This window comes from Echiichthys vipera (genome assembly GCF_963691815.1).
Source record: "Echiichthys vipera genome assembly, chromosome: 10".
NCBI classification, from domain to species: domain Eukaryota; kingdom Metazoa; phylum Chordata; class Actinopteri; order Perciformes; family Trachinidae; genus Echiichthys; species Echiichthys vipera.
The window spans coordinates 14,231,507-14,243,729 of record NC_139835.1 but is presented as its reverse complement, the minus strand read 5'-3'; the positions used below and the strand labels follow the sequence as shown (position 1 = coordinate 14,243,729).

The 12,223-nt window shown below is 39.9% G+C and overlaps 1 protein-coding gene across 1 annotated transcript; it reads right to left on the bottom strand.

Moving 5' to 3' along the window:
• Window positions 1-2,057: 2,057 nt before the first annotated feature.
• Window positions 2,058-11,676, bottom strand: pou1f1 (POU class 1 homeobox 1; the record flags this gene model as incomplete). The annotated part of the gene is made up of 7 exons (XM_083921020.1): window positions 2,058-2,298; window positions 2,399-2,459; window positions 2,770-2,934; window positions 3,112-3,375; window positions 9,433-9,531; window positions 9,806-9,979; window positions 11,541-11,676. 7 exons carry the CDS (start codon window positions 11,674-11,676, stop codon window positions 2,058-2,060), a joined length of 1,140 nt encoding a protein of 379 aa, XP_083777146.1.
• Between the last annotated feature and the right edge of the window lie 547 nt (window positions 11,677-12,223).

The window sequence follows — 12,223 nt, the reverse complement described above, 5'->3', positions numbered from 1 at the left end:
TCAGGAGCTGTAGTGGTAAAGCACATGTGAGACCAGCACTAAGAAGCCTCTTAGTAGCTTTATCCTATCCGTCATATTGTGCCTAACTTTCCTCCGCACAACCTCAGAAATGTGTCGGCAATCGATGACCCCGCTGCATTTATTTCCCCTGACAGCTCTCACAGTGAGACTACCGTACATGAATCACAGCAGAATATGCTTGCTCCTGAATTAAGATGTCTTCCAGCTTTATTTATGAATCCCCAGCGACACACCCCTGAATTGTACAGTTCATGCCGTACACATAATCTGACTTTAATACATCTATTCCTATGGTCACATAATGACGTTGGAAAAAAGAAAATACATGTACATGTAGCTCTGCATGTAAAACAGTTCTCCTTTATAGTAAGAAACAAATTAAACTGATTTACCCTTCAGTGTCTGGGAACTGAAAGACGATAGATCAGCTTCCTATCAATCTGTCTACAATACATTCTTATTCTATCTTTTTCTGCACTATAATAATGTGCCAGTCTAATGTATGTCTCTTCCAGGCACCAATTAACGGTACCTGATGTAAGCTGAACATAAAGGCTTATCTTTTGTCTATTTCGTCACTTTATTAAGACATTTCAGTCATCAGTCATCCTAACCAGGTCAGAGTCGGGACTGGCTGATGTTCTTCTTTGTATGACACTTTGTCAAGGCAGCAACAACAAAACACAGCAGACCTTATCCATTTGTTGACAAGAATGTCAGAAAGTTTCACATATCCCTGACTTCAAACCATACATCAAACTCAGCAAAGTAGATCAACATAATATATTAGATATCAAATAAATAGGTTGTTGTGAAACTTAAATATGTTACTTTCTTGGCCAATGTGTTAATAATTTAAATAAAACATATCTATTTTCAATATAAGATAATTAATTCATCACAAATACACATACAACTACAACACACAGTGGCCTGCTGTTAATGCCGATGCTGAGTAAAAATCTGTTTTTAGAAAGGCACAGGGCTGATTTTTACGAGTGCTAACCTGCACTATGGTGCTGATAGATCCCATTATATTTGGTCAGTGTAAATAATATACTTTCAGTGTGCATATAGCAAATAAGGCACAACCAAGATTCAGTACATTTAAATGTCAGGTCATAGCCGCAGCATCAAACCCGCAGATCATGTGGTTATAATGAAAACCTTTTTTCTTAATGGATTTTTTCGGGTCTTATGGATATGGAAATACTGTGAAGAAACATTTATATTCAAGTAAATAGAAAGAAACAGCAACATAAAAATGGCATTAAATGGATAGTTTGGCTTTTTTGAAGTGAGGTTGTACGAGGAGCTCATTCCTAGTGAATTACCAACAGTTATGACGGTCATCAGTTTGACATGGGTTTTTGTCAGTGGAGTCTGGTGGCTTTGAAGAGAGCATGGAACTACTTCAGTTCCACTCGTGTCACATAAACAGGACTGTCTGATGGCAAGATAAAACTGATATTGATGATTTAAAAGGTGGGTTTAGCTGATGCCCCCGTCCACAGCAGTCCATGGCTCAGTTTCTGGGCCTGTCCTCCTTTCTGCTTCTCCAAACTGGAGGTGGCCGAACGCCGTCTACTATAGATAATACAGTGACTATGAATAAGTACCTCATACAACCTCAAAAACCCTCAAAAGAAAAAAAAACCAAACTATCCCTTTAAGAAAACCACATCACATTGCATAAAAGGGAGTCTCTTTGAATTAAACAAACATTTGCTGCTTTGGAGTCAAGTTACAAACTGACAACGACTCATGTTCTATTAGCTGGAGTGTTTTTTTGTCAGGCTGACCTTAACAGGATATGAATTATCATTTGAATGTTAAATCAATGAAATTGTTAATGCTCGCATGCTTAATGCAGTGAGAGATTTTTATCATCAGGTTTCTCTGTTTCCTGTTGGGTTCCCCCACTTCATGGTGGGCCGATTTCTGTGTAGAATTTAACTTCAAAACAACACATTTTCACAAGATATGGTCCAGAAGGAGGCTTCATGAGACTAGAGACACTCAGACTGAACCTTAAACTATGACATTGGTCTGTGTGTTTTGCCCATCTGTGCTATGCAGTGTGGGCTGAGTTTGTTCAAACAGGAGCTGAGGTTGAGGCTGGTTTTGACCCGTTTCTCCCTTTGGCGTCTGTTACAGAACCAGACTCTGACAACCTCCTTCTCCAGATGGAGGCCTTTGGCTATCCGGGCTATTTCCTGGGAGGATGGCTTACTTTTTTCCACAAAGTTGCACTCCAGAGCCTCCTTAGCTCCCAGGCTGCCGCGGGGAACAAAGGAAAGAGAAGAGAAGAGGCACTCTATGAAACTAAAATGTCATTGTAATGGTATGCATTGTTTCTTTGCTACTTATTTGATACCTGATAGTTGTTCTCCTTTTCCTCTTTCGCTCATTCATTCCTATTTTATCATTGTACAAGGCTGCAGGAAGGAAAAAAAAGAATATGTTACTGTTGTTACTGAGAAGACGCACTAATGTATGAACCCTGCAATGAGGGGCAAAAGGGAGCCTTTTCAAGGGCACATAAGGCAAAAAGGTTGGGAACAACATTCCTAGAGGTCAACGTTACATATTCCATTGCTATATATATATATATATATTCCTGTCAAACTGACTAAAAAGTGTATTTACAGCTTACATTAAGACTGATTTTAGTTCATACATATGAGATATATTGAGTCAAATACATGCTCTAAACTGGGGTTGAGGAAGTGGATGTGCATCTCTCACCACCGGCCAGCTCAGCTTCGTCAAGCCATTTAGCTAGAATGGCCTTGAGTTTGCAGGCGTTCTTAAAGCTCAGCTGCAGATTTTCAAAGCGGCAGATTGTGGTCTGGCTGAACTCTGAGCCGTGCACTGCAGCAAGAGCCTCGCCTACATTAGTCTGTGTGTAGCCTGGAGGTCAAAATGAAACAGAAATACTTTATTGAATACCCGCCAGCAGAGAAATAGCAAGGCGAGCGCAAAACACAGAAACAGCATGGTGGTGGTGCGGTTGATAGTGGGGTCATTTTCAGCTATTATTATTATTATTATTATCATTATTATTATTATTGTTATTATTATTATCACCAAGTTTGATCCTCCGTATTTTGAAGTCATTGGCAAACATCTCCAGCTCTCGTATCTGTGGGGAGTCCATGGCGGGGGCATCTTCTGGGTCCCGCATGCTCTTTCTTTGGCCGTCAGTTTTCATCTCTCCGATACTTGGGCCCCCGGGGGCCTCATCAGTGGAGAGGAGGGCCGGGGGCAGTGAGGAGAAACCGTGGCTCAATGCACAGGAACTACTACTTAGACCGTGATCTGGAAACTTGTACAAGCAAGGAGTAAGAGACCCTAGAGAGAGAGAGAGAAAGAAAGAGAGAAGTAAATTAGTTGGTAAGAGTCTCAGACCCTCACACTGTCAGAATGGTGCTGAAAGCAGCATGGCTCCTATTCCCACATGTATCCTGACAGCTTTTATTTCCACAGCACAAAAAAAGTTTGACCATGCCCCTGCGAGACACCCTGCACCCCAGCCACTAAGAATAAAAACTGCTGGAACCTGCAGGATGATATTTTTTGTATTTTGTTATATGTTTGCAATGAAAGCCACGACAGTCAATTTTTAAATAAATGTGACAGTTTCCATCCTCTCCTGAAACAAAGGGGCATCTTTCACCCAAGTTGTTTAATTTTGTATGCAAGATAACCACTTTTGAACCCGCCTGAAGACCTTTTAGCACACACCTGAGCCAGCTCCAATCACTGATTACTATAATAATCAAATGTGTTCAGATAAATTATTGCTCTTGTCCGTTAACATACAATATATTCCTGATACTCATCTCTACAGTTCACCTATAATGCATAAGTATTCACATTTCTCGGTGGAATGCTCTTATCCTTGGCTTCAGTGTTTCCACACAAAGCTGAGTTCACTTCCTCGTTTTAGAAGAAAAAAAACCACTGCACAACCTTTTTAAACCAGTTCGTAACCCTAACCCGGCTGCAGTGGAGCTTGTGGCTGCTTATCACTAGTTTCTTACTTTTGTGAGTACTAATGACATTACCACCAGAGCAACAGACGGGTGGATGAGTAATTGTGATTTGGAAAATGATGCTTCACGCTGCATCAATACTCTCCACAGCTGCAGTGGAAGACAACAACGGCATTAATCAAATTTTGTTTAAAACATCAATCATTGGATCACAGACAACGGGAAATGTCTGAATTGTGATTCAAGTCTGACAGCCGTCACATGTCCACTCTGAACTATCCCAAGAATCCTGCATGCTTACAACTATATTTATAATGAGCAATGCACCACTCCCCTCTTGTGTCAGGAGGGCTGTAGTGCAGAGCAACCTCTGTCATACAGCTGACTTAACAGATCCAGTGATAAAGGGTATGTTGTGGCTGTACGTTGGAGTTTTATGTACACCTGGCTAAAACTAATAGTCACAAAAAAAAACCTTCCTCATACAGTTTTTGCAACTTTATAAATGCTGTTATTTGTATTGCTGTACTGTACTGTTTGTATTGTGACGTTTGTATTGTGCAATACTGTCTCTAATATCTTGTCAACCCTATAAATGGTTACTCACAAACCTACTAATTAACAGACTCTGCTGGCTAAACCACTCGTTGACTTTGCTAGAGGCAATTAGGTTTACATCTATTTACTCAGCCAATCAGGATTAGCCTGTACAATCCCGTAACTTCTTATTCAAACTGAGCATATGTTGCCCATAGCAATATAATAGACATTTTACAGAACAGTGAGATAACAATATTGCCATAAAAGCTTCACCTGAAACTGTGGCATAAATATTGCCTGCCAACAACAGTCCTTTAGTCATTTTAGACTGGAAGGAATACAGTGGCAAAAATACTTAGTTAATGGCCCCTCATAATCTCCCCATGTACAAAATGGCTGGGTTTCCTAAATTGGAATGGCAAAAAAAGATGCTGTCATTGACCCGTTCAATTGTTCGGGTCTCTACACCAGCTGGGAGCAATGTAGCACATTCTGCACTAAAATTGTATGTATCACTGATTTTCTCTTGTACTGGAAGTTCATAAACTACAAAGCCATTTACATAAAGCTTTATTGTTCGATGTCTCCTCAGTTACTGTAACTTAAGATACTGCTGTTTTTAAGAAAAGAGAGTGAGCCCCCTATGAAGTATCCCTGCAATTTATTCGTTTACTATTTTTTGAGAAGGGATTAGGGCAAACTCTTTACCCGTGAGAACATGACCAGCACTTTTGGGCACTGGATGATCCACTCTTCTCCTCGCCATGTTGAAGAAAGAGAGAAGGCTTTGCCTCGTTTGCGTCTGATGCCTGCACTGATGTTCCCTGGAGATTGTGCATAAAGCTATGCTACGCTGCACTTAGCAGTTGTTTGTGTGACGCAGAGACAGAATGGACAACAAGCACCTGAACCCTAGAACAACATTGCTGGGTGAAAACACCCGAGCAAATAAATGTATGTGATTTTCATTATGCTGCATTTCATGGGTCTCTGGGAAGCTTCAGCATTGTCTTTGAAATCTTTGATGTCATGGGTTTTTTCCTAATCCAAAACACACTTTTTCATAGAGGTGCATGTTTGTTTTCACCCGGCAACAGTGATAGAAGGTAATGTAGGTGTTTGGTGGATTCTACCCAAGTGTTATTTGTGTGTCAAGGACACTGAGCCTTCACCAGGAATGGGTGGACCAAAAAACAAGCAGGAGCATTTTTATATGGTCCACTCATGATGCTTTTCTTTCATTTTGTTAGACATGACACAGTTTAAAATAAAAGAACACTATTCCATTTATTCATGTATTGTCATGTTTTGATATATTTTCATGACAAGTACTTTTTATTGGGTGTATTATCTCGGGTAAAAATCACCTTAGTGATGGTGTTTTGAAATAGAGCAATAGTGTTCTATTAATAACACATGCGGGTTTGTGAAAGCACTTCACAAACCTTTGTGTACATGGCCATGGACCCTCCAGCTGCTATACGTGTGTACCATCCAAAGAGTGTGAGTGTGGCAGCATCAGCACATTCATGCTGAGCAAAGATAGAAAGCACAAACTAACTGACAGACAGACTTTGTTCTGTTGTCATTAATAACTTTTTTGGAGCTGAAAAAACACAGCATTGGCTTTTTTTCCCTCATCACTATAAAGTCCGTCAACGGCTTGGGAACAGTCCAGCAGACAGGGGGCATTCGTTTGGAGTTGGGTTTTAGGCTTTCTGATGTATGTAAGTACAAATTCACTTGCTTTTTAGCTCTGTTTTCGTCTCCACCAATGACTGAGGAAAATATCTGACACTTAGGCTGCAAAATGCTCACAGGCAGGTGTTCTTTTAACCTGACTCCACCAGATGGATTGATTCTCATGATAAGCTGATTTTGTTATGCTTAACTATGCTGCTATAGGCCTAGTCTGCCAGGGGATAATACTGTTCCTGATACTCTGAGTTTCTATCATTCATGTCTCATCAATGCATGTTATTAATACGAGTTCTTCCCCGGAGGTCTCTGCTGATCGTGGTGGTGCCTGCTACCGTGGTCCTGCATGACGCTTCCTGCTGCTATTATTACTATTACTCATATATACCATCATTAGTTTTATAAATGATAAAATGTGTAGCCATAAAAACATCATCAGTAATAGATCTCATTGTATCGCAGCTGTTATTACCACTACTCATCACTGATCATATTTACCACCATAATTTTTTTATCATTGTCACCTTAGCTGTGCTTGTTTCTATTATTCTGCTGTATTAACAGCCATAACATATAACAAGTCTTACTCAGATTACTATGATATTATTATAGTTAGTGTTATTTTTGTAGTTTCTTGCATCTCTGGGACTGTCTGTCTGTCTGTCTTTGTGTCTGTCTTTGTCTCTCTGTCCATCTGTCCATCTTTTCTCTTTTTCTCTCTCCTTTTTTTCCTCCCTAACCGGTCCTCCATAGAGCTGGGTCTGTCCGATGTTATGGAAGGTTTTTGTTGCCACTGTGTAATCATGGGGGAATTGTTGGGTCTATGTGAATCATAAATAAGCCATAGAGTGTGGTCTTTTTCACTCCATATGTAAAATGTCCTGAGATAACTTTTGTTATGAATTGGAACTGTAAATAAAATTGAATTAAATTGAATTGAATTGAATTCTCATTTGCTCAGCATATCCATCTGGGTACTTTTGGTTTGGAGATCTTTTGGGAAGGGTGAAAATACTGGTTGCTTTAGGATAAACCATCCGTCTATCACCACATATGTTATTGATAGACGGGCCAAATCAACCAATCATATCAATGAAGCGTATGACATATGAACAGAGCGTCGAGGCAAAGCTCAAAAAGTAAACAACATGTTGGAAAAGGATATTTGTCGTTTGTGTTACGTGAATTTACGGACAAAAGGCACAATATTCCAGCAGATGGATCCAAGAGAAAAAAAGCATTAGTGAGTGGCTAACAGAATTAGGGCTACCACTGTCTTGAAATGTGTCCAGAGCCAGTTGGATTTGCATGCGTTGCTTCTGCTTGCTTTGTAGACTAGAGGAGTTCACCGTTGGCGTCACACTTAAAATCGCATCAAAACCAACGCTGATTGGATGCTCACTTGGCAAACGGCTCCAAATTTTCTCTGTTGCACATTATCAGACTGATCCGTGGGTAAAATACAATGGACCTCGCGAGATCAGGATGGTCTCACAAGGCTAGTGTTCCGTGGGTTAAGCAGGTCATGCAGTGGCTGGAAAAAGGTTGACGAAGTAAAGGAGGCTTGAAAGATCAATATAGCTTAAAGTAACACTGCTCACATTACACTTATTAATTTCATCCATTGTTAATATAAAAAGCAGATTAACGCAGCTTCAGAAATGAAAAAAATTAAAGGACCAGTTTCTTCTGTGACCCTGACTCAACCGGTTCAAAAATAATTCCAGTTTTGTTTAATGCTATTAACTTTGTCATGACCCTTTCTTCTCAAAAATATGATTAGTGCTTTTGCTGGACCACTGCAGTCCATACAATTTTATTAGACTATTTGAGTGGAGTCCATGTCGCTGGGTCTACACATTAGTGGTTTAAAGAACAGCAGCAATCTTATTTCCTCTGCAAATGTTAATTGTTCTGTGCCAGCAGGGTTACATTTGAAGTCCTATTCACTTGGGTTTATACAGTATTTGCTTCCAGCAAAGACGTGCGGACTTTGGAAGGTTAGTACTATCTTCTACTGGGGTACAGTAAGAATTTTATAGTAAATGTCTTTTGAAAGGGAAAATCATAACTGTTCCATTGTGTGTAATTATGATTTCTAACTTAAAGCCCCTGAAAACTTGATTTGAAATATTTGGGAATATATTTAAATATGTTTTAGAGTAAAATGATCTTGGATTAAATAAGCAACCATAAAAGTTAGTGTACCCTTTGATCAAATGTGATTGATTTGAGAATCATCACTTCTTGATTCAAATGTTTCTAATTCCTCACTGGTGCTTAGATGTATGTGAGATCACCAGAAGAGCCAAGATAAAAGCAGAAATACAGATTTCTTCGTCAGAAAATTGAGTAGAATGTTGGACCACATGGCTCGGAGAGTTTTCAGTGCCTAGTTATGTTAGCAATATTAATAATTTCTCTGGCAGGTTAGAAAAATTAGAAAGATTATAACGTCAATAAAAGTAGAGGGAGCTCTATTTTGTTTAAAGGAACATATTATGATCATTTTCAGGTTCATACTTCTTAATGGGTTTCTACTACATTTTGAGTCTGCCTTGTGTATGAAAAGTGCTATACAAATAAAGTTGCCTTGCCTTGCCTACTAGAACATGTTTACAAGTTTGAATATTCAAAAACATATTATTTTTCTCATACTGTCTGTCTGAATATTCCTGTATTCACTGTCTGAAATGCTCAATTTCAGCACCTGTCACTTTAAAGACCACTCCCCAAAAAGGGGACTTTTAATTAAAGAACTGTTATAAATAACATACAAAACTGACATTGCTAAATGTTGAAGTATTTTTCGGCAGATAAAAGAACTCTGATGACTCATGAGATTAATACCAACAAACCCCCCCCTGACAGTTTTCAAATAACCACTTCGTTATTCATGTTTCTGCTCTCTCTGCAGGATCGCGAGCAAATGGCAAGTTGTCTTTGACAGTTATGTTTAACAACTGCGTTGAAGAGCTCAAGTGTTAGACGAAGTAATCAAGTCTGAAATAAATTTTAACTGGCTGCAAATTTTAAATTAAATGGGAATAAACAATATGTCTGCTCAATTTACTGGCTTTAACTGCAGGACAGGGGATGATTAGACGTGTGTGTGTGTGTGTATGTGTGTGTGTGTGTGTGTGTGTGTGTGTGTGTGTGGATGTGTGATCATTACCTTGCAATGGGTTTGCACTGCCTACCATGTTTGGGTGAGGGACACCACATGTCTGCAGGATACGAGTCTGAGAAATACTGGCAGAGAGCATCTCCTGAGCTAAAGAGAGAAAGAGATTACATTATTACAGTATTGTCTGCACAATAATCACCATTCTCATCATTGTCTGCATAGGTCCTACCAATAAAGTCATCATCCATGCCATCATCAGATCAATACTACCACTTCGCCATTACGGTTTACATCATCAGCATAAATTGCTTAATAATGAATGAAATGCTTAATCCACTATCAAAATCATTGTTTATTTGTTGACTAACAGATTAATTACAGCCCTGCAATAGTTGTCACAAATACCATCACCGCAACTCACCTGCCATCATGCCATAGGTGGCCTGCTGGTTGCTGTAGTGACAGGGGGTAACTGGGTAATGTATGCCCGGGGGGCCGTTGCCGAGAGCGCTGCCGAGAGCGTTGCCGAGGGAGGAGGTCGACAGGTGCACATGGGAGCGCTTGGGGGGCTGACCCAGGGACAGCCCAGAAGATACTGATGGAGAGGACCATGAACAGAACAGAACAAAAGATCAGCAAACCAAAAATTGGAGAGGTTCGGTCAGATTAGGTCAGCTTTAAATAAAGTTCACCCTAGAGTTAGACTACTACAGGAGTTTGAAAATTATTATATTTTCAAACTGAAACAGCTGCTTTATGTTGGCATAAGGGGCTATTAAATTTGATTTGACATGGGTTCTTTAAGCAATGTCCAATGTGTAAGTGCCTCTGAACTAGAAGAAAGCACTGACACCATACACTAAAACTTTCTGTCAAAACCCCATTTAATATATCCTTTTACTTCTCTGACCAACAATATAATGTAAATCATTTTGAGGAGCTTAGTTTGCTCACAAAGAAAAGCTCAATCACATCAGACAGGAATGGGGAGAAAGATGATGATTTCTGCTAATATCTGAGATTTGCCAAAGGCACTGGAGACAAATGATCTACTGTGGAATTGGATACAGGTGCTGCTTTTGCCTGCTTCATAAACACCTGCAGTCAAACGTGACTTCCTCTCACACAACCTCTTTTTTTGTGGATGCTCTTCTCTGTTACATTTAAATATAGTCAAACATTGCTCCGGTCATGTCCTCTGCTAATTACATAATTATTCATTTGTTATCGTTTTATGCAGCTTAATGTTCGCTTTAAGCACTATATGTGTTGAGATGTTGAGAGTACCACAGAAACTTACGTAGAGATCACATCCGTGTTCTTTGGGTTGTGTATCAGGATTTGACATCATGATAAAAAAATATTGCACATTTTACTTAATTATTACAATTTTCTTCCAATTTATTATAGATGGCCACTCTTTCACATTTTGTACACTGGAAGACAGACAACAAATATATGCCAGCAAGTACAGTACTGTCTGAGCAGAAAAATCTATTTGCAAGATATGTTTAACCTGCTGCTATGTAAATGTATTACATGACTTATGTTCTGCATGATCCAATCCAGTCAATTCTAAGCTATAACAATAAGCAGGCATTAAACCCCCCCCCCAGGAAGTTTTCTTCACAATGCTTTATCGTGAAAAAGACCTTGGGGAGTTTGCCATACTGATAAAATATCCTCAAAGCAATTATCTACTGAGTAGAGCCAGCTGGGCAAAACCCGCTGATTAGATACATTTCCATAATTTGGGTTGGCTTTGAATAAATGTATTTTTCAATCCAATTCATCGTCCTCATTCCCTGAAAACACACAACCGTGCCTTGATAAGTGAGCGTAAGCTTGAAGCGGCCAAGCATTGTTGGGTCACTTAGCAACTTGTGGCGCTCGCCAGACTTCCTTTGTTATTGATGGCGTATAGTCACTATGAACAAATGCAAATCTAACTTTGTTACAGCAAGAAATGGCACAGTGTCAATATCCTCTCTTACTTATGAGGCTGAAGCGGAAGACTGAAGTAGTTGTTGGAGGCCTGACTTCCTGCAGCTGGGATTTCACATCACAATAACATTATGTGGATCACGGCCCGTATCATTTAAGCATTTTTAACTCTGCAGAAAAAATAGGGAGAAAGTAATTCAAGCCCAGTTTACCTGCAGAAACCATGCTGTGAGCATGGGAGCTGGCTGGCAGGCAGTCACCGGTGGAGGCGTGGTGCATGAGGATTGGCAGGGGTGAATCTCCCGCAAGTTGGGTGAAAGAGTCGGTGCTGAATGCCTGGCATGCCATTCTTCTCTGGCCTCTTTTGAATGGTCCCTATTGGAACAAGGAAGTTTGGTTTGATCCTTAACTGGTTTCTTTTGTTTTCTTTGTTTCCCTTGCTTTAATTGGTCTTGTCTCCCATTGTTGCTGTCCTTGTCCTGTGTCTTTTCTTAAAATCTCTTCCTTTCCTTTCTTGCGTCTCCTTATGTCTCGCCTTGCTTTTTGTACTTGTCTCGTCTGCTTCTTTTGTTGTTCTCTTGTTCTGCCTTGTCTTTTTCTAGCTGCGTCTTGTCTCCCTTCACTTTCCTCCACAATTCAGCCAAGCACAGTTCTCACTTCAGTCATTCAGGAATATGCAGGTAGAAAAACTGTGAACCGTTACCTTTTTTTTTCTCAAAGGGAAAAGGGTGTCAGCATTTCAGCCAGAACTCTTCAAAGTGTACGGCGCATCTGTACCCTTAGCCAAGACTCACCAAGATGAATAGTGATGAGCTTCGGGTTCAAGTTACTATCGCTGATATATCTCAAAGGTGTTTCTTGACTATGGAGCTGTGGCCTCTGTAATGCATGTCCC